The following is a 17615-nucleotide window of genomic DNA, read 5'->3' on the forward strand; positions in this document are numbered from 1 at the left end:
TTGCTAAGTTCCATAATCAAAATAATCAGTAAAGGGGCTGGGAAGGTGGCTCAGTGGTAGAGCGCTTGCCTTGCATGCCTGAGGCCCTGGGTTTGATTCCTCAGTACCACATAAGCAAAAAGAAGCTGAAAGTGATTCTGTGGCTCAAGTGGTAGAGTGGTAGCCTTGAGCTGAAGAGCTGAGGGACAGTGCCCAGGCCCAGAGTTCAGGCCCCATGACCAGACCAAAAAAAAAAAAATCAGTAAAAAGCAGGAGGCATGGCCATGTGGTAGAGTTCCAGCCCTAAGTTCGAACCTCAGTACTGCCAAAGGAAAAAGAAATGATGAGAAGGCACTGATTGCCCTTCTTTTCGCAGGAGAGCTTACCCACCCCAAATCACTCCCAAGATGTGCCTGCTGGAGTGGTGCCGCAGAGAGAAGTTAGCACAGCCTTTGTATGAAACGGTGAGTTCCTGCCTGAGGCCTGCCCTTCAGCCAACCACAATGCTCCCACCATGGGAGCCATTATTCTAGCACACCCACAATTTATATACTCAACTCTAAGCTGCTTGGCAAACCTTGCCCTTCATAGGTTGTGCAGAATTGCTGGTGGTAGGATCAATTACTGAATGAGCTCCCTTCAGACTTTGGCCTGCGTCCAGTTCTGGCAGACTTATCTTTGGATCTGGCCTCCACCAATAGAACACAGAACTGCATCCAAGACATGGGACTCTTGGAGTTGAAATCTTAAGATAGTCTTGTTTCACTTCCTTTGGTCACCATAGCCATGCCTTGTTGAGGCTGCTTTGTCTGTTCTGGCCCCATACATATGGTCTTGTGTCCCCTTCTACCAACATGACTTTGTGTGTGTGTGTGTGTGTGTGTGTGTGTGAGAGAGAGAGAGAGAGAGAGAGAGAGAGAGAGAGAGAGAGAGATGGTATTGGAGCTTGAACTTAAGGCCTTGCACTCTTATTTGGCTTTTTCACTCAAGGTGCCCTACCACTTGAACTACAGCTCCACTTCCATGCAAAGCAACTTTTGGGAAGCAAATCTAACCTCTGTCTCCCCTGCCCTCCCCAGTGCCTGTGAGCTCAAACCCCAGTCCTTCAGCACAGAGCACAGGGCCTCTCACATGCCTTGCTGCTGCAGGTCTCATCCACTCAGCTCTCTGCTCCAACCACATCACCTGATCCCTCTGTCACCATCCTAGTTCCCTCTTCACTCTATTGCCATCTGGTGGACTCTTCTTCTGGGGACACACGGACCATCTAGATGTCAGGAGGAGGAGGCCTCTGAGTGCACTCATGCACAACTAATTGCACTGATGTTCTCAACAGAACTCCAGATGTATTCAATGTCACTGTCAATTTGTATATCTGCCTGGGTTTCCTGGAAGATACATCAGACACTTTTGCATGGGAGGAGCATGTGATTGGGCAGCCTTCATTTGACTTGGGTTGATAGTACTTTCCTCTGTCTGCCTATGATGTCATGAGGAAGGTGGGCAGCCTGTTTCCTTTCCTCTCTCTGGATCAGGTCCAACGACCACTAGATCGCCTGTTCTGCTCAGTTGTCACTGTTGCTGACAAAAAGTACCAGTCCACCTTGTGGTGAGTTGCCTCATCAGAGAGTTTAAGGCTTGGGATAGGGGAACCTGAATGCAGCATTGGGCCTGGGAGAGTTGGGTGGATGGTTTTTTTTTTTTTTTTTTTGTCTGTCGTGGGGCTTGAACTCTGGGCCTGGGCACTGTCCCTCAGCTCTTCAGCTCAAGGAGAGAGTGCTCTATCACTTGAGCTACAACGCCACTTTCGGTTTTCTGGTGGTTTATTGGAGATAGGAGTCTAACGTCTCTCCTGCCCGGGCTGGCTTTGAACCGCGATCCTCAGATCTCAGCCTCCTGAGTAGCTAGGATTACAGGCGTGAGCCACCAGTGCCTGGCCGGGTGGATGGTTTTTGTGGGCATTGATGTCCCTGGATTATGATCTCTAACTTAATTTTGTTAACATCTCTGCCAAGGGTGCATAGAGTCTGGCCTCCCATCCTCTAGTCCTTTGTTCACTTGCCTTATTACCCCGTGCCTCATCTGCCCAGGGATAAGTCCAAGAAACTGGCGGAGCAAACTGCAGCCATCGTTTGTCTGCGGAGCCTGGGCCTCCCTGAGGGTCGACTGGGTGAAGAGAGTCCTTCCTTGAACAAACGCAAGCGGGAGGACCCTGACCAAGACCTCAGTGACCCCAGGGCTCAGGAGCCAGCACTGCCTGGGGATCTATGTAAGAAGTCCTTTGTGGCCTTTGGAAATGGTGAAGACAACCCCCTGGAAGGCTGGTGACTACTGTACTTGCCCTGGTTGCCCTTTCTACGGACCAAGCCCTAATATGACTGTGAGTGCAGAGCGCAAACCAAATGCCATAGGACAATTTGCTCCTGCCTTGCAGGAGTTAGAGGTCCATGTCCAAGCACAGGCTATCATCATGGAGCACCAGCCAAGGAGTGCTCAGGAATGATCCTTTCTCCTCTGATGGGTCTGAGTGGCAGGATTGTTTCTAGTGACCTGAGTACTTTCTTTGAAAAATAAGCTTTTCAGGCGGCCCCTCTTCAACTTGACATTGGTACAGTGCAATAAAGACACCCTCATCCAAGACTGCTTCAGTTTTGAATATCTTTAATAATGAGAACTGTGTTCTGACATAATTATTCTACTCTTACCCTCTATGCAAAACTAGAGATTCTCAAAGCCTGGTCCCTGCTCACCCTTATAGGAATGATGATGGTGGTTGGAGATAGGTTATCTCCTTTCAGGCCCACTGGACTTTGGTTCAACCAGGAAAGCCCAAGAAACCTTTTCTACTGAAGGGAAACTTAAGATACTAGACCCCAGCTGATTTTCCTGATTAGAAGTTCTGTGGAATCTAGGGGAAGGATTGATATTATGGAATGTGGTACATGTAAGGGACCAGCACAGAGGTGTTAGGGTAAGGAATTGGCCTGACTCCCAAGAGTTTCTTTTAAACCTGCCAGCTGCCTAGCAAAGCTCAGACCTGGTGAAGGGCCTGCCCTGGGCAGGGGACACTAGAGGCTGCTAAAGATTGCAGTATGCCTACTGCAATTCACAGGTTAAGCTATCCTCTTCCTCTCCCCTCTCCAGTCCCACTTTGGGCGGAAGGAAGTGGCAGAGCCTCTTTAATTTCCTCTTGGCTGCGAGAAGCAAACAAATGGGCTACCACCACATCTCATGGGGCCTCCCCCTCCCCTTGCTGGGAGGGGCGTTCTGACCAAAGGTCCCTGCCATACCCCACCCCCGCTTCCTCTGCTGTAAACATGTTGTGTGTCCTTTCTTTGCCAGCCTCTGTCTGGTGGAGGATTCCCCTCTAAGCCAAACCCATCTTCTCCACATCTCTCTGGGTCAGCCTGATGGCTCTGTAGCAGCCCTGTCCAGGGGTGAGACCTCTACCAACCAGAAAGCCCTGACCCTATTGGCCCTTCAGTCAAGGTTTTGGTGGGTGAGGCTTTGCTTTAGTCCTGGTGCTGCCACACCCTGTCACCCACACTTGCTCTTCTCTATAGATAAGGATACTTCACTCTCAGCTTCCTCTGAGAGTCCCTTGCCTTTTTGATCTTGGGCAGCTCACTTCTGGCCCTCTCTGCCCAGAAGCTCTCCTGTGAGAGTGGCATCAGCTACCTAAATGAAGCTGGCTAGAAAATAACAAGCTCTCTCAGTGATGGAAGCACCACATAGCCTATGGCATTTCATGTGGAAGCAGGTCTAACTTCCCAGACCAGTGATCTTAGAGGAAGGCCCCACCCAGAAAGAAGACACTCTTGGTCTAGTCTTAGCCACCAAGGTTTAGGCACAATTTATTTTTGTTTATTACTATTACTATTATTATTTTTGCAGGGGGAGGAGGGGAGTGGTGCTGGTCCTAGGACTTGAACTCAGGGCTGGGTGCTTTCCCTAGGGTTTTTTTGTTGTTGTTCAAGGCTAGCACCCTACCACTTGAGCCACAGCTCCACCGCTGGCTTTTTTGGTAGTTTATTGGAGATAAGAGTCTCTCAGAGTTTCCTGCCCAGGATGCCTTTGAATCACAATCCTCAGATCTGAACCTCCTGTGTAGTAAGGATTACAAGTGGGAGCACTGGTGCTCAGCAATTTCTGATTATTTTATTTTTTGTTGGTCATGGGACTTGAACTCTGGGCCTGGGCGCTGTCTGAGCTCTTCAGCTCAAGACAAGCGCTCTACTACTTGAGCCACAGCGCCACTTCCAGTTTTCTGGTGGCCCCCTCCAATTAACCACCAGAAAACTGGAAGTGGCGCTGTGGCTCAAGTGGTAGAACGCTTGCCTTGAGCTGAAGAGCTGAGTGACAGTGCCCAGGCCGAGTTCAACCCCCATAACCGGAAAAAAAAGAAAAAAGTCTCAAGGACTTTCCTGCCCCGGCTGGCTTTGAACCATGATCCTCAGATCTCAGCCTCCTGAGTAGCTAGGATTACAGGCGTGGACTACCGGTGCCCAGCTGTTTTTTTTTGTTGTTTGTTTTGTTTTTGATTGTTTTGTTTTGCTTTGCTTTGCTTTTGTACCAATCCTGGGGTTGAATTCAGGGCGTGAGCTCTGTGTCTGGGCATTTGTACTCAAGGCTAACATCCTGCGACTTGAGCCACAGCTCAACTTCCATATTTTTTTGGTAGTTATTTAGTCTTACAGAATTTCCTGCAAGCTGGCTTCAAATCTCAATCCTCAGATCTCAGCCTTCTGACTAGCTAGGATTACAGGCATAAGCCACTGATGCCCAATTTATTTTGCTACTTTGAGACCCTCTCCTGAAGCTCATCACATTTTAGGGACAAATGGTTTTGATATGACCATGGGAGGAAGAGTTTATAAGGCTAGAGAGGAAGACAGGGCTTCCAAAAATCCAGTAAGAAGACTTGGATTTGTAAAGTTACAAAGGAGAATGTCTTATGTCTGTACTCCCACAAGCTAGGATTTCCCAAGTGCTGTTCCTGTTTAGGACTCTGCCCAGGCTCTCAGACTGCCCTCTGGACCAAGTCCAAACCCCTCAGCCCAGCATGAGAGGACAAAGTACTAGCCTGTCTTCTTAGTCCTGTGCTGACTTCAGCAACTAGCCTTTTGAGGTTGTAGCTGCTTGGTCTTAATCCTGTCTGCCAGATTCTGAGCTACTCAAGGGCAATCCTTGTGTCCTCTCTGGCCACTGTTGGAAATTAAAGCAAGAGCTCGAGGTGAGGAGGTGCATAGCATGGAGAGGAAGAGCTTTTCTAAACTTTTTCTTCCAAGGCTCTTATTTTAGCCAGGGTGAAGCAAGAGCCTGAGCTGGACTAAGCTGTATCATGCCATGGCTCTAAGGAACTGAAGAGCCTTCAGCAGTGGGGCCTTAGCTGGTAAATAAATGGTTTTCACTGATTCTCAGGCCTTTCATTCCTGCAGAAGAGAGGGATGGTATACAGAAACCCCTGCAGTGTCTACCTTGGAGTTCAATGTACTGCACTGTCCCCCTAGGCATATATTTCACAGGTCTCCAGGATAAGTTAGATGACCAGCAGGAGCTTTGAAAGTACCTTGAAGGGCTGGGAATGTGGCTTAGTGAGAGAATGCTTGCCTAGCTTACATGAAGTCTTTGGTTCGATTCTTCAGTTCCACATAAGCAGAAAAGCTGGAAATGGTGCTGTAGCTTAAGTGGTAGGGTGCTAGCCTTGAGCAAAAGAAGCTCAGGGATAGTGCCCAGGCCCTGAGTTCAAGTCCCAACACTGGCCAAAAAAACAACCAACAACAACAACAAACAAAAAACATGGAAGAAAAGTTCATGGAACTAGGTCTTGGCCCTGTAACCTGGGGAAGGGGAGAAAAAGAGGTGAGTATATTGGTATGTGTGGGCAGGGTGGGATAGGGCAGCCATTGCTGCCTTTCTTACAAAGATTACTTGCTTCCTGTTAATGGTGTCTGCCTCAGCCTTCATTACTCCATATTAGAGTCTGAGTTTTACCCCAGATCAGAAACCCTGCCCATGATGTATTCTCCTGAGAACACATATGTACCACCAAGCATTTAACAAATGGGTTTTTCCATAGTATCTACAACTTCTTATGGTTCCTCCCCAATGAGGAGCTGACAATTCATTGTCTCTCTTCTACCTCACCTCCCCTTTGGCCTGACTGGCTCAGGCTCTGGTTCACAGAGGGGTGGGGTGGGGGGGCTAAAGGTCCATTTTTCTCAATCCAGATGACAACCTGGGTGACATATGGAGAGGGGTGAGGAGGAGGAGGAGGATGCTTTTAAGTTTTGTAGGAATGGAGGTGAGTTAGCTAAGCTTTGGTCAGTCGTGGGGCTTGAACTCAGACCTGCATGCTATCCCTGAGCTCTGGTGCTCGAGGCTAGCACTCTACCACTTTGAGCCAAAGTGCCACTTCCAGATTTCTGAGTGGTTAATTGGAGATAAGAGTCTCATGGGGACTTTTCAGCCCGGGCTTGCTTTGAACCACAATCCTTAGATGTCAGCTTCCTGAATAGCTAGGATTACAAGGCATGAGCTACCAGCATCCAGCGGCACATTTGAGACCTCTTAACTTGCACCCAAGTCCTTGAGACAGTGCCTTGAGTTTCTCCAGCAACGCTCATCAAGAGATGCTAAGCCCTGTGGACCCAGAGCCTGGGATGTGGAGCTGCGTCTCCCAACTCCCTGTGTAATCATGCACCTTGGAGGAGTCCTAAGTAAACAAGCCAGGCTCAGAGTCCCCAGACCCCAGATGGTATCTTAGGCCATCTCAGGGGAAGAGAGGCCCCTTGGGAAGGGAGCCAAGCGCAAAAAAACCGTTCTTCAGGCAGTGTCACTTCCTAGTCACTGGCAGCTATGGGTCTGATATCTCCTGCTTTCATAGCTATGCATCAGAAGTCATAAGCTGCGAGGGGTGTGTTCAGAAGTGACTTCCCTAGTCTGCCCAACCTGTAGCCAGGGACAGAACAGCTGGTCTGGCAACAAAGACCTGGCCTACATGGTAGGGGTACCGCCCCATAGGGGTGGGTTTGCGAGATGAGACACAACAACGCACAATACAGGTTTCCCTAGGCTCCACCACCAACCTTTCAGAGGCTTGGTCGAGATACCGCCACTGAGGTTAGGATGGAGGTATGTGGGTGTGGGAGGTGGTGTCCAAGTAATCCCGGGGGCCTTGATGCATTCCCTATACTCAACCTTACGGAGTAAATAACTGCCCCGCCACGCACCACCAAACTCCACATCCCAACGCTCCCGAGCCTCGACGTGAACTCCGCCCAATAAGGAAAGGGGTCTTCTCCAATTGGCCTGTGGTGGATACCCCAATCCAATTGGAGAGCTAAACCTCGTCTGTCCGTAGCAGTCACAGAGAATTACAGGCCTAACTACAGCTCCCGAGAGGAAGCGGGGCTCGACAGCGCTCGGTGCTCACGTGACTTCCTCCTCCGAGCTGCGGGGGAGTCGCGCGATAGGTCACCGAGGGGGCGGGGCCCGAAAGAGGGGCCGCCGGGCCTCCAGTGGCCTATGGGCGGCTCCACCGGATGGGAGCGCGACAGGGGGCGGGGCCAGGTGCGCGGCTCGGCGCGGGAGCGCGCCGGCGGTGGCGGCGGCCACAGTTGGGGGGCGGGGAACTTTGGCTCAGGCGACGGTGGCGGCTTAGGCACCCGCGACTAGCAGTGCTGGAGTTTCCCAGTGCGGCTCGGCGCGCGGCCAGCTTTTCAGTTCGGAACGGAGCGCGTGGTGTTGCGGGCCCCGCCCGGAAAGTTTGCCGTGGAGCGGCGACCTCTTGGCCGGCGCGGCCCGGCATGAAGCGGCGCTGAGGAGCCGCCGTCGCCGCCGCCGCCGCCGCCGCCTGAGGAGGAGACGCACCACCCCGGGCCACGCCGATGACTACTGCAAACTGTGGCGCCCACGACGAGCTCGACTTCAAACTCGTCTTTGGCGAGGACGGGGCGCCGGCGCCGCCGCCCCCGGGCTCGCGGCCTGCAGGTGGGTGTCGCGCCGGGCGCGACTGTGGAGCGTCCCCTCTCCTTCCTCACGCGAGCCCGTCCTTTCTCCGGTCCCTGGTTGTCCGGGGACCGGTAACCCCGTGTGTGTGTGTGTGTGTGTGTGTGTGGCGAGTGAAGATGGATTGAATTCCAGGAGGAGGCGTGTGGATCGCTGCGACGTGGAAGTGGCCTCGGGCTTGGCTAGAAGTGAACTGGGGGGGGGGGGGGGGAGTTGGGGAGAACTCCAGACCGGGACGTTAAAGGCCGGAGGACGCTCGGAGTTTGGAGGTTGAGGGTCGGGGCCTCGGCCCAAGTGGTGTCTGTTAGTCGTTGCTTTTTGCCAGCGTGGTGTAGAGAAAATGCCCCTGTAAAGTGTAGGTTCACTTGGGTCTTCATCATCTGTTTTAGTTTGTTAAAAATATATATATAAAAGATGCACATTCTTGGTGTATAGGGGCCCTTTTAAATTCGTATACCTGTTTCTTGAAATCTGCTTTGCTGGGAGATTGTTTTCGGCTAACTTAAAATTGTACACGTTTATGGGCCATGCTGACTTCGAAGTGTAACGTTAACGGGACTTGTGGAAACAGTTTCCTGGCCTGAGCAAAAGCGTTTCAGATTTTCTTTTTAACAACAACACCACTCTTTCTTATTTTTCTAGAAAGTTATGGGAGTCAGTTGTTTTAAGAAAAAAAAAAACTCTTCTCGGCAGATATTTTAAAGGGGATCGTAAATTGGAAAAGCTGAGCACCATTATTCTGGCAGGTCAGACCAATCAGGAAATAGAAACAGGATGACTGGGGACTTGGAGCTCTCCGGTGACCTGGTTTGGAATATTGTGGTTCATCAAGTTCAGTTTCCCTATAACAAATGCAAGCGAACTTTAAAAAAAGGAAAAGATGTTTAATTCTCATTTATTCTTTCTGGGAATTAGGTGAATTATTTAATATTATTCATATTGATGTTCAGTAGGTCATTTCAGAATTGCTTTGAAAACCTTAGGTGACCATGAAGTCAAAAGGATTCTCTGGGCAGTATATTATTTGCTTTATCAGTTCACTTTTAGTCTTTGTACCTTAGATGTCTTTTTCAACTTAATAAATAATTTATAATAGCTATGTGTTGGATGCAGTTATTTTCAGTTCCACTAACATTTGAGCACTTACTGTTTTGAAGGTAATATTAGATACTTTATAATGTTGCTGGTGCATAGAGAACTGAAGCTTCTCAAGGACTTGGGGAAAGAAATAGTTGGAAGGTACACATAACATAAATTACATGCTATAGGCAGATGGAATTGTGATGCATTTTAAAATTAAGAAGCAAGAAAGCTGTTATTTTTGGAGAGAATGGCATTGTACTTAGGTTATTGAGACTGAACAAAGTAGCTTAATGAGTGTTATATATAATATAGTTGGCAAACTTGTGTTGGCATAAGCTTGGTTGGAGCACATTATATATTAAACAGATCAATGAAAGTGTGAACCAAAATAAATAATAAAAGAATGTCAACATTTAAGTAGGAATTGTATGTACATTCAAGTTATTAAAGTACATTTAAGAACCATGAAAATAGCTTTTTAGATCATTTTGCTAAAGAAAAACATTTTGATACTTAAAGGGAGTCTAGAAGAGCCAGGCTGAGGCCTGGAGCCTGACCTGGGAGGATTTGAAGTGAGCCCCAGCAGAAAAGTCTGCTAGTCCAATTTACTAGTAAAGTGTTGGATTGGAGACATGATCCAAGTGATAAAGCACTAGCCTTGAGCAAGAAGGCCAAGGGAGAAAGAGTACCAAGCCTTGTGTTCAACTCCCAATACTGGCACACAGAAAGTCTAGAAAGAATTAAAGTTTGTAAGTTGATTTGTATATAATTTCCATGTGTGAACATAAATAATTTCATTTGCAACTAGAAGTTCATTTGAAATAGTCTAGCATGTAATTTTAAAAGTTCCTAAAGAAAATTAACTGAAATACTTATGAATGAATAAATCATCTTGAAATGAACATTTTAGTGACAGTTAAAATTTAGTATTGCGGGGCTGTGAAGGTGGCTCAGTGGTAGAGCGCTTGCCTTGCATGCCTGAGGCCCTGGGTTCGATTCCTCAGCACCACATAAGCAGGAAAAAAAAGCCGAAGTGGCACTGTGGCTCAAGTGGTAGAGCGCTAACCTTGAACTGAAGAGCTGAGGGGCAGCGCCCAGGCCTAGAGTTCAGGCCCACGATCAGACCTACCCCTCCCCCCCCCCAAAAAAAATAAAATTTAGTATTGCATGGGTGCTGGTAGCTCACATCTGTAATCCTGGCTACTAAGGATGCCGAGGAGTATCCCTGTTTGAAGCCAGCCCCGGCAGGAATTAACCACCAAAAATCTGGAAGTAGAACTGTGGCCTAACTGGTATAGTGCTATCCTTTAGTGAAAAAGCTGAAGGATATAGCTTCCAGGCTCTGAGTTCAAGTCCCAGTACTGGCACTCTCCCTAAAAAAAGGAAAAAGAAAAAAAGGATCTCCATTTCTGCACACACAAATAAATGCACACACCACAATTTGTTCCCTTCATCCATTGATGGGTTGTTTCTACCCTTGGCATTTCCGAACATCAGAGCTAAGTTATTGGAATTTTTTATTCACAAAATTAGTGGGGGGGTTTTGTAGTCTTTTTTTGGCCGGTCCTGGAACTTGAACTCTGGGCCTGGTACTGTCCTGACTGAACTCCTTAGCTCAAGGCAAGCACTCTACTACTTGAGCCACAGCTTCACCTCTGGTTTTCTGGTGGTTTATTGGAGATAAGAGTCTCACGGAGTTTCCTGCCCTGGCTGGCTTTTGAATCCTGATCTTCAGATCTCAGCCTCCTGAATAGCTAGGATTATAGGCATGAGCCACCAGCACCCAGCTTCACAAAATTCGTTTTTTTATTTTAATAAGTGTAATTGTGAATACAGGATTTAGTTTGAAGTACTCAAGTGTATTAACTGAAAGCTTTTAGGAAGTTATGTGCAGGCAAGTAGGTCATGAGAATAAAATTGCTTGATTAGAATTCAAATTGTTGTTGGGTTGTATTAGTGTGTTTGTTTTTGATTTTCTTCTTCTCTGGAATGTAATTTCCTTGAGAGAAAAAACAAGGCCTGAACATTGTTTGTAGTTGTATTATTAGTACCTTTATATATTTGACACCTAGTATTTGTTAAATTAATGAATAAATACTAAAGTTTTGAGTCAACATTCACTGTCTTTTTGTTTTTTGTTTTTTTGGTCTGGTCGTGGGGCCTGAACTCTGGGCCTGGGCGCTGTCCCTCAGCTCTTTAGCTCAAGGCTAGTGCTCTACCAATTGAGCCACAGTGCCACTTCCAGCTTTTTTTTTTTCTGCTTATGTGGTGCTAAGGAATTGAACCCAGGGCCTCATGCATGCAAGGCAAGCGTTCTACCACTGAGCCACCTTTCCAGCCCTCACTGTTTTTTTGTGGTAGAGGAAGTTGATGAACATTGTTTGAGATCTTTGGATTTTATTGGTTCCATAAAATAGCAGCTCTTGTTAATTTTGTCCTTCTGTCAGAAGGTTTGAAAGTACTTGGGGGTACACTTAAATTTCAGTAGAGGGAAAAGATTTTGAAAAATATTAGGTGGGAGGAGGTAGTAGAGAGATGACAAGCTAAGGAACTGGATTTAGCAAGTGCCCCAAGCAAGCTTGTTTGAGTGTACATTAAATTATTCAAGGTGCATTTGGTAACATTGAATAGATTTGTGACTTTTTTTATGTTTGTACTGGGGTTTACATTGAGGTCCTTCTGCTGCTGGTGGAGCTTCCCACCCCTCACAGCTTGTATTCCACCATAAGTCCAGCCTTTCCCCTTGTTATTTGGAGATAAGAATCTCCTGGATTTTTCTGCCTGGTCAGGCTTCAGAATCACTGGGGGGCTATGAAGGCTATGTACTATAAGGTAGGTAGGGTCTTTTCTTCTTCTCCTTCTTCCTCTTCTTCCTCCTCCACCTCCTTTTCCTCCTTATTCCCCTCTTTTTTTTTTTTTTTGGTGTGGATTGTGGGGCTTGAATTAAGGGCCCCAAGCACTGTCCCAGAGCTTTTTTGCTTACGGCTACCACTTGGAGCCAAAGCTCCACTTCTGGTTTTTGGATGGTTAATTGGAGATAAGAGTCTCACACACTTTCCTGCCTGGGTTGGCTTTGAACTTGGATTCTCAGGTCTCAGCTTCCTGTGTAGCTAGGATTAAAACTGTGAGCCATTAGTGTCTGGCTGTAGTGTCTTTTCTAAGAGAGCAGAAATAGATATAATAATGCATCTTAGTAAGAAATTTACTTTGTTATAGGAGATATATGTATATATTTTTTTGCTGGTCGTGGGACCTGAACTCTGGGCCTGGGCACTGTCCCTCAGCTCTTCAGCTCAAGGCCAGCGCTCTACCACTTGAGCCACAGCACCACTTCCAGCTTTTTCTGCTTATGTGGTGCTAAGGAATCAAACCCAGGGCCTCATGCATGCAAGGCAAGCAGTCTACCACTGAGCCACCTTCCCAGCTCCATGAGATAAATATTCTTATCAGATGTTTAATACATGTTTCATATGTGACATTGCCTTAGAGTACAACTTACTTTAATTTGGTACTTGGAGATCTGATTCATATGTTCATTATAATTTTACTGTCTCAGGCAATTTATTTTGTAGCTTTGTAGTATTTATATATTTGGTTTTGTGACAGAGTCTCACTGTGTAGCCCAAGTAAGCCTCCTCTAGAGATCCTCTTGCCTCAGTCTTCTGAGTGCTGGGATTATAGGCGTGTACCATCATACCTAGATCACTTTTTTTTTTTTTGGGTCCCGTTGTGGGGCCTGAACTCTGGGCCTGGGCGCTGTCCCTCAGCTCTTCAGCTAAAGGCTAGCACTCTACCACTTGAGCCACAGCATCACTTCTGGCTTTTTTCTTATGTGTGCTGAGGAATCGAACCCAGGGCCTCAAGCATGCAAGGCAAGTGCTCTACCACTGAGCCACCTTCCCAGCCCCACCTAGATCACTTTAAAACAAACCTTGAGTAGTGTATTTAAAACTCTTAGCAATGTCTTAGTTCTTTGTTCTCTTTCAGAGGTGATAATCTCTTTTAGGGGAGGGACAATAATAACAATACTAGTGTTGTACCACTTGAATCATGCCTCCTGCCTTGCTTTTTGCTGGTTTGTTGAAAATGGAATATCTTGGACTTTTCTGCCTGGTGTTAGCTTCAAACCAGGATTCTCCCAGTTCAGGTTACAGGTGTGAGCTCACACCAGTGCAAGCACACGCACACACACACACACAAATCTGATAAGCCAATTTGTGTGTATATTGGTCCTAGGGCTTGGACTCAAAGCCTGGGTGCTATCCTTGAACTTGTTTTGGTCAGTTGTGTGGCTTAAAACTCTGGTGCTGTCCCTGAGCTCTTTTGTTCAAGTCTTATAGATTTTTTTGCATAGGCTGGTTTGGGACTGCAGTCCTCAGATCTCAGCCTCCTGAGTAGCTATGATTACAGGTGTGAGCCACTGGCACCTAGTTTGGTTTACTAACTTTTTTATTTTATTTTATTTTTTTGTCGGTCATGGGGCCTGAACTCTGGCCTGGGTGCCGTCCCTCAGCCCTTCAGCTCAAGGCTAGCCCTCTACCACTTGAGCCACAGTGTCACTTCTGGCTTTTTCTGCTTATGTGGTGCTGAGGAATAAAACTTAGGGCCTCATGCATGCAAGGCAAGCACTTCATGACTGAGCTACCTTCTCAGCCCCATGGCTTTACTAACTTTTTATTGAGGATTTATGTATTCATATAGGCTTTTGCTATCTTTGACTTAATTTAGTACCTGGGAAATCAGCTGGCCTCTTAGAACAGAATAGAAAGTGTTTTTTGTTTGTTTGTTTTTGTCCTGGTGTTTAAACTTTGGGTCTGGATGCTGTCCCTGAGCTCTACCACTTTGAGCCACAGTACCACTTCCTGTTTTCTGGTGGTTTAATTGGATGTAAGTCTTACGGACTTTCCTGCCTGGGCTAGTGTGGAGCCACAATCCTCAGATCTCAGCCTCCCGAGTAGCTAGGATTACAGGCATGAGCCACTGGTGCCCAGTTTATTTTGTCACTTTAATTGAGGCCCTCTCCTGAGCTTTCCTACCACAAGTTGGCTTTGAACCGTGATCCTCAGATCTCAGCCTCCTGAGTAGCTAGGATTATAGGCTTGAGCCATTGGTGCCTAGCCAGACGAGCCAGTGGCTCACGCCTGTAATACTAGCTACTCAGGAGGCAGGATCACAGTTCAAAGCCAGCCTGGGCAGAAAAGTCTGTGAGACTCTCATCTCCAATAAACCATTAGAAAACCGGAAGTGCCGCTGTGGCTCAAAAGGTAGAGCGCTCACCCTGAACTGAAGAGTGGAGAGACAGTGCCCAGGACCAGAGTTCAAGCCCCATGATGGACAAAAAAAAAATTATTCCCTTATTTGCAATAAATAGTGTATGTCTAGGACAAGCAGAAAAGTCCAAAAGCTATGTACATATGACCATATAAGATGATGCTAAATGAAACGAACCCCAAGATAGGGACATAAGAGGTTTTATCTCTCTTGCTGGTGTGTGTATGTGTGTATAACCCCCGTTTTCACTGTATTTGATTCCAGTCCCCTGCATCTTATATAAACATTTCCCCAATTTGGAGAGGTGAAGGGAAATAGCAAAATGCTTAAATAAGGATACAGGTTGACCCATTGTAACAATGAGATGTACAAAATACTATGTTTAAAACTGGTAGGGGGGTGGGGGATAGGGGTGGGGGTGGGGGAGGGAAGGGATAGTAGGGAAAAACAAAGGAGGAGGTAACAATGCTCCATAGGAAATGTATTCATTACCTTACTCATGTAACTAACCTCTCTGTACTGTATCTTTACCAAAAAAAAAAAATACAAAAAACTATTCTTTCTTAAACTCCTTTCTATGTAGTTGTAAATTGAAACACTAAAAAAAGTTTGATGCTTGCCAGGGTGCACGTGGCTCACTGTAATCCTAGCTATTCAGGGGGCTGAGATCTGAGGATCCAGATTCAAAGCCAGCCGAGGCAGGAAAGTCTATGAGACTCTTATCTCCAATAAATCACTCAGAAAAGCGGAAGTGGTGCTGTGGCTCAAGTGGTAGAGTGCTAGCCTTGAGCTGAAGAGCTGAGGGAGGGACAGTGCCCAGGGCCAGAGTTTAAGCCTCATGACTGACAAAAACAAAAACAAAAGTTGGATGCTGGTGGCTACTTAGATTTTAGAATATTTGGTTTTATACTTAAAAAAAAATCCTTTTGTCTGTTTTTGTTTCATATAAGGCTTGAATTCAGGGCCTAGATGCTGTCCCTAAGCTTCTGTGCTCAAGACTAGTACTCTACAACTAGAGCTTTAACCACACTTTTGGCTTTTTGCTGGTTAATTGGAGATGAGAGGTTTAAGGTCCTGGGCTGGCTTCAAACTGCAGTCCCAAAACCTGAGCCTCCTGAGGAGAGGGGATTACAAGTGTAAACCACTGGAGCTAGGCTATAGAGGAGCATTTGATTTCTGATGGTCCATATTTTCACACCACAAGCCAGTTTTCCTTTAGACTTGGATGTAATATTAGGTGTAATATATATATTTGCTGACAGGTAATTTCATTGTACTACTTGGGAGAATAGTTTAAATATTCTATTTCTTTGACACCCTTCCTGATTAGGGATTGAAGAAGAGGCTGTGTTTTTGTTTTGTTTTGTTTGTTTGTTTTTGTCATTTGTGAGGCTTGAACTCTGGGTACTTTCCCTGAGCTCTTTTGCTCAAGGCAAGTACTCTACCACTTGAGCCACAGTGCCACTTCCAACTTTCTGGTAGTTAATTGGAGATAAGAGTCTCATGGACTTTCCTGCCTGGGCTGACTTTGAACTGGGATCCTCAGATCTCAGCCTCCTGAGTAGCTATGATTACAGGTTTGAGCCACCAGTGCCCGGCTTCAGAAGAAGTTTTATGATGGAGATTTGTGAGTAAATGCATTTCAGTGAACATGAGGAAAAATCCAGGGAAAAATGTCAGTGTAATTTATTAAAAATGTTGCTCAGTGTGAGAAGTTAAATATTCCTGTGTTTTCAAAGGTTTTCCATTTGCCAATTTTGTCATACTTGGTGAACATTTCCTAGAGGTTAAATTGTGGTTGTTTTATTAAACAAAATAAAAGTTAAAACTTGTTTATTATGTAAATAGCTAAGAAACTGTAAGGGATTCAGTTAAGGCTTGTGTCTAAAACATTAAAATATTCATTGAGTTGTAGAAGCAACTTATGGCTTGCCTTTCTGAACTACAATTTTTTCTTAAATTTATAGTGTTTTTTTTTTTTGAATAAACCAAGCTGTGCTTTTGAGGTTCTTTTTGTATGTGTGTGAAGTTTTAGTGAGAAATTGTACTGTTTTTCTAAAGTCACAAATACTGATGTGTTACACAGAAACAAGCCTTTTAAGAAATGGTTTGCATTACTGATTTCCTTTTCATTGTTGCTAGTTAAAAGTGGAATGGGGAAGTGGCGCTGTGGTGCGAGCGGTAGAGCACTCGCCTTGAGCTGAAGAGTACAGGTTCAAGCCCCACAATCGACCAAAAAAAAAAATGGAATTTTGGGTTGGGAAGATGGCTCAGTGGTGGAGCGCTTGCCTTGCATGCCTGAGGCCCTGGGTTCGATTCCTCAGCACCACATAAGCAAAATGAAAAAAGCTGGAAGTGGCGCTGTGGCTCAAGTGGTAGAGTGCTAGCCTTGAGCTGAAGAGCTGAGGGACAGCGCCCAGGCCCAGAGTTCAGGCACAACGACCGTACCCCCCCCCCGAAAAAAAAAAGTGGAATGGGTGAATGTGGTAATATTGTATTTTAAATAGAGGTGGGGTTAAGGAAGTCATAATGTTGTAAAAGCAATTACTTTACTTCTAAGAGATAGGAAACCTGAGCAGGTAGAGCCTCATTTGATAGTAAGTGGTAGTTTGCTTAAGGCAGTAACATAAATAAGGGAGGTGTTGTCTAAAGCTCTCTTGGTGGGTCAGGGGAGTAGACACAGCAGACTTGGCAGTAAGCCTGGCTTCTAAAACTAAATCCAAGTCATCAAATTTGCCCAGGCATGCCATATGAGGTTCAAGTAACAGTGGAATTTAAGAGGAGTGAGTTTATTCAGGGAGGCTGAGGATAGTCACAAGCAGGAGCAAGCTTTTTTAAATGCCATTATTTCAACTACGTATGAGTCTGCATATATTCAAGTATTTCTGATAATATTTGCGTATTTATATTGTATGGTTCTCACCAGTTTGCCTGAACTTTTGGAGGGAGGAACAATTGAAGCTGTGCAAGTATATCCTACGAACTGGTAGCTTACCAACAACTGATAATTGTTTAGACTGTTCTAGATAACATATTGGTCTTCCTGTGTGAAAAGGAACTACAAATTAAAGACTGAAATTCCCAGTGCACTGGGAGAAGTAACTTGAAGGCTTCATTTTCCTACAGAATGTACAGTGTTAGTCTTATTAACAGCAACAGTGAGAGCTTTAACATGTATGTAGTTCAGTATCTTAAAAACTTCTTAGAGGACTGGGAATGTGGCTTAGTGGTAGAGTTGTTTGCCTAGCATGCAGGAAGCCCTGGGTTCAGTT

The 17615-nt window shown here is 46.0% G+C and overlaps 2 protein-coding genes across 3 annotated transcripts in view; both read left to right on the plus strand.

Moving 5' to 3' along the window:
• The window catches only part of Dus2 (dihydrouridine synthase 2), a 38862-nt gene extending 36250 nt beyond the window's left edge, over positions 1 to 2612 (plus strand). The window contains exons 11-13 of the mRNA XM_013012667.1: positions 356 to 443; positions 1515 to 1588; positions 2070 to 2612. Coding sequence (XP_012868121.1) covers positions 356 to 443; positions 1515 to 1588; positions 2070 to 2307 — 400 coding nt within the window. The 3' untranslated portion in view covers positions 2308 to 2612. The remainder of the gene's footprint in view (positions 1 to 355; positions 444 to 1514; positions 1589 to 2069) is intronic.
• A 4944-nt stretch (positions 2613 to 7556) lies between these two features.
• The window catches only part of Nfatc3 (nuclear factor of activated T-cells, cytoplasmic, calcineurin-dependent 3), a 71975-nt gene continuing 61916 nt past the window's right edge, over positions 7557 to 17615 (plus strand). For both annotated transcript variants that reach the window (XM_013012836.1, XM_013012837.1), the window contains exon 1: positions 7557 to 7971. In XM_013012836.1, coding sequence (XP_012868290.1) covers positions 7869 to 7971 — 103 coding nt within the window. In that variant the 5' untranslated portion in view covers positions 7557 to 7868. The remainder of the gene's footprint in view (positions 7972 to 17615) is intronic.

This window comes from Dipodomys ordii, unplaced genomic scaffold (assembly GCF_000151885.1).
Source record: "Dipodomys ordii isolate 6190 unplaced genomic scaffold, Dord_2.0 Scaffold18, whole genome shotgun sequence".
Lineage (NCBI taxonomy): Eukaryota > Metazoa > Chordata > Mammalia > Rodentia > Heteromyidae > Dipodomys > Dipodomys ordii.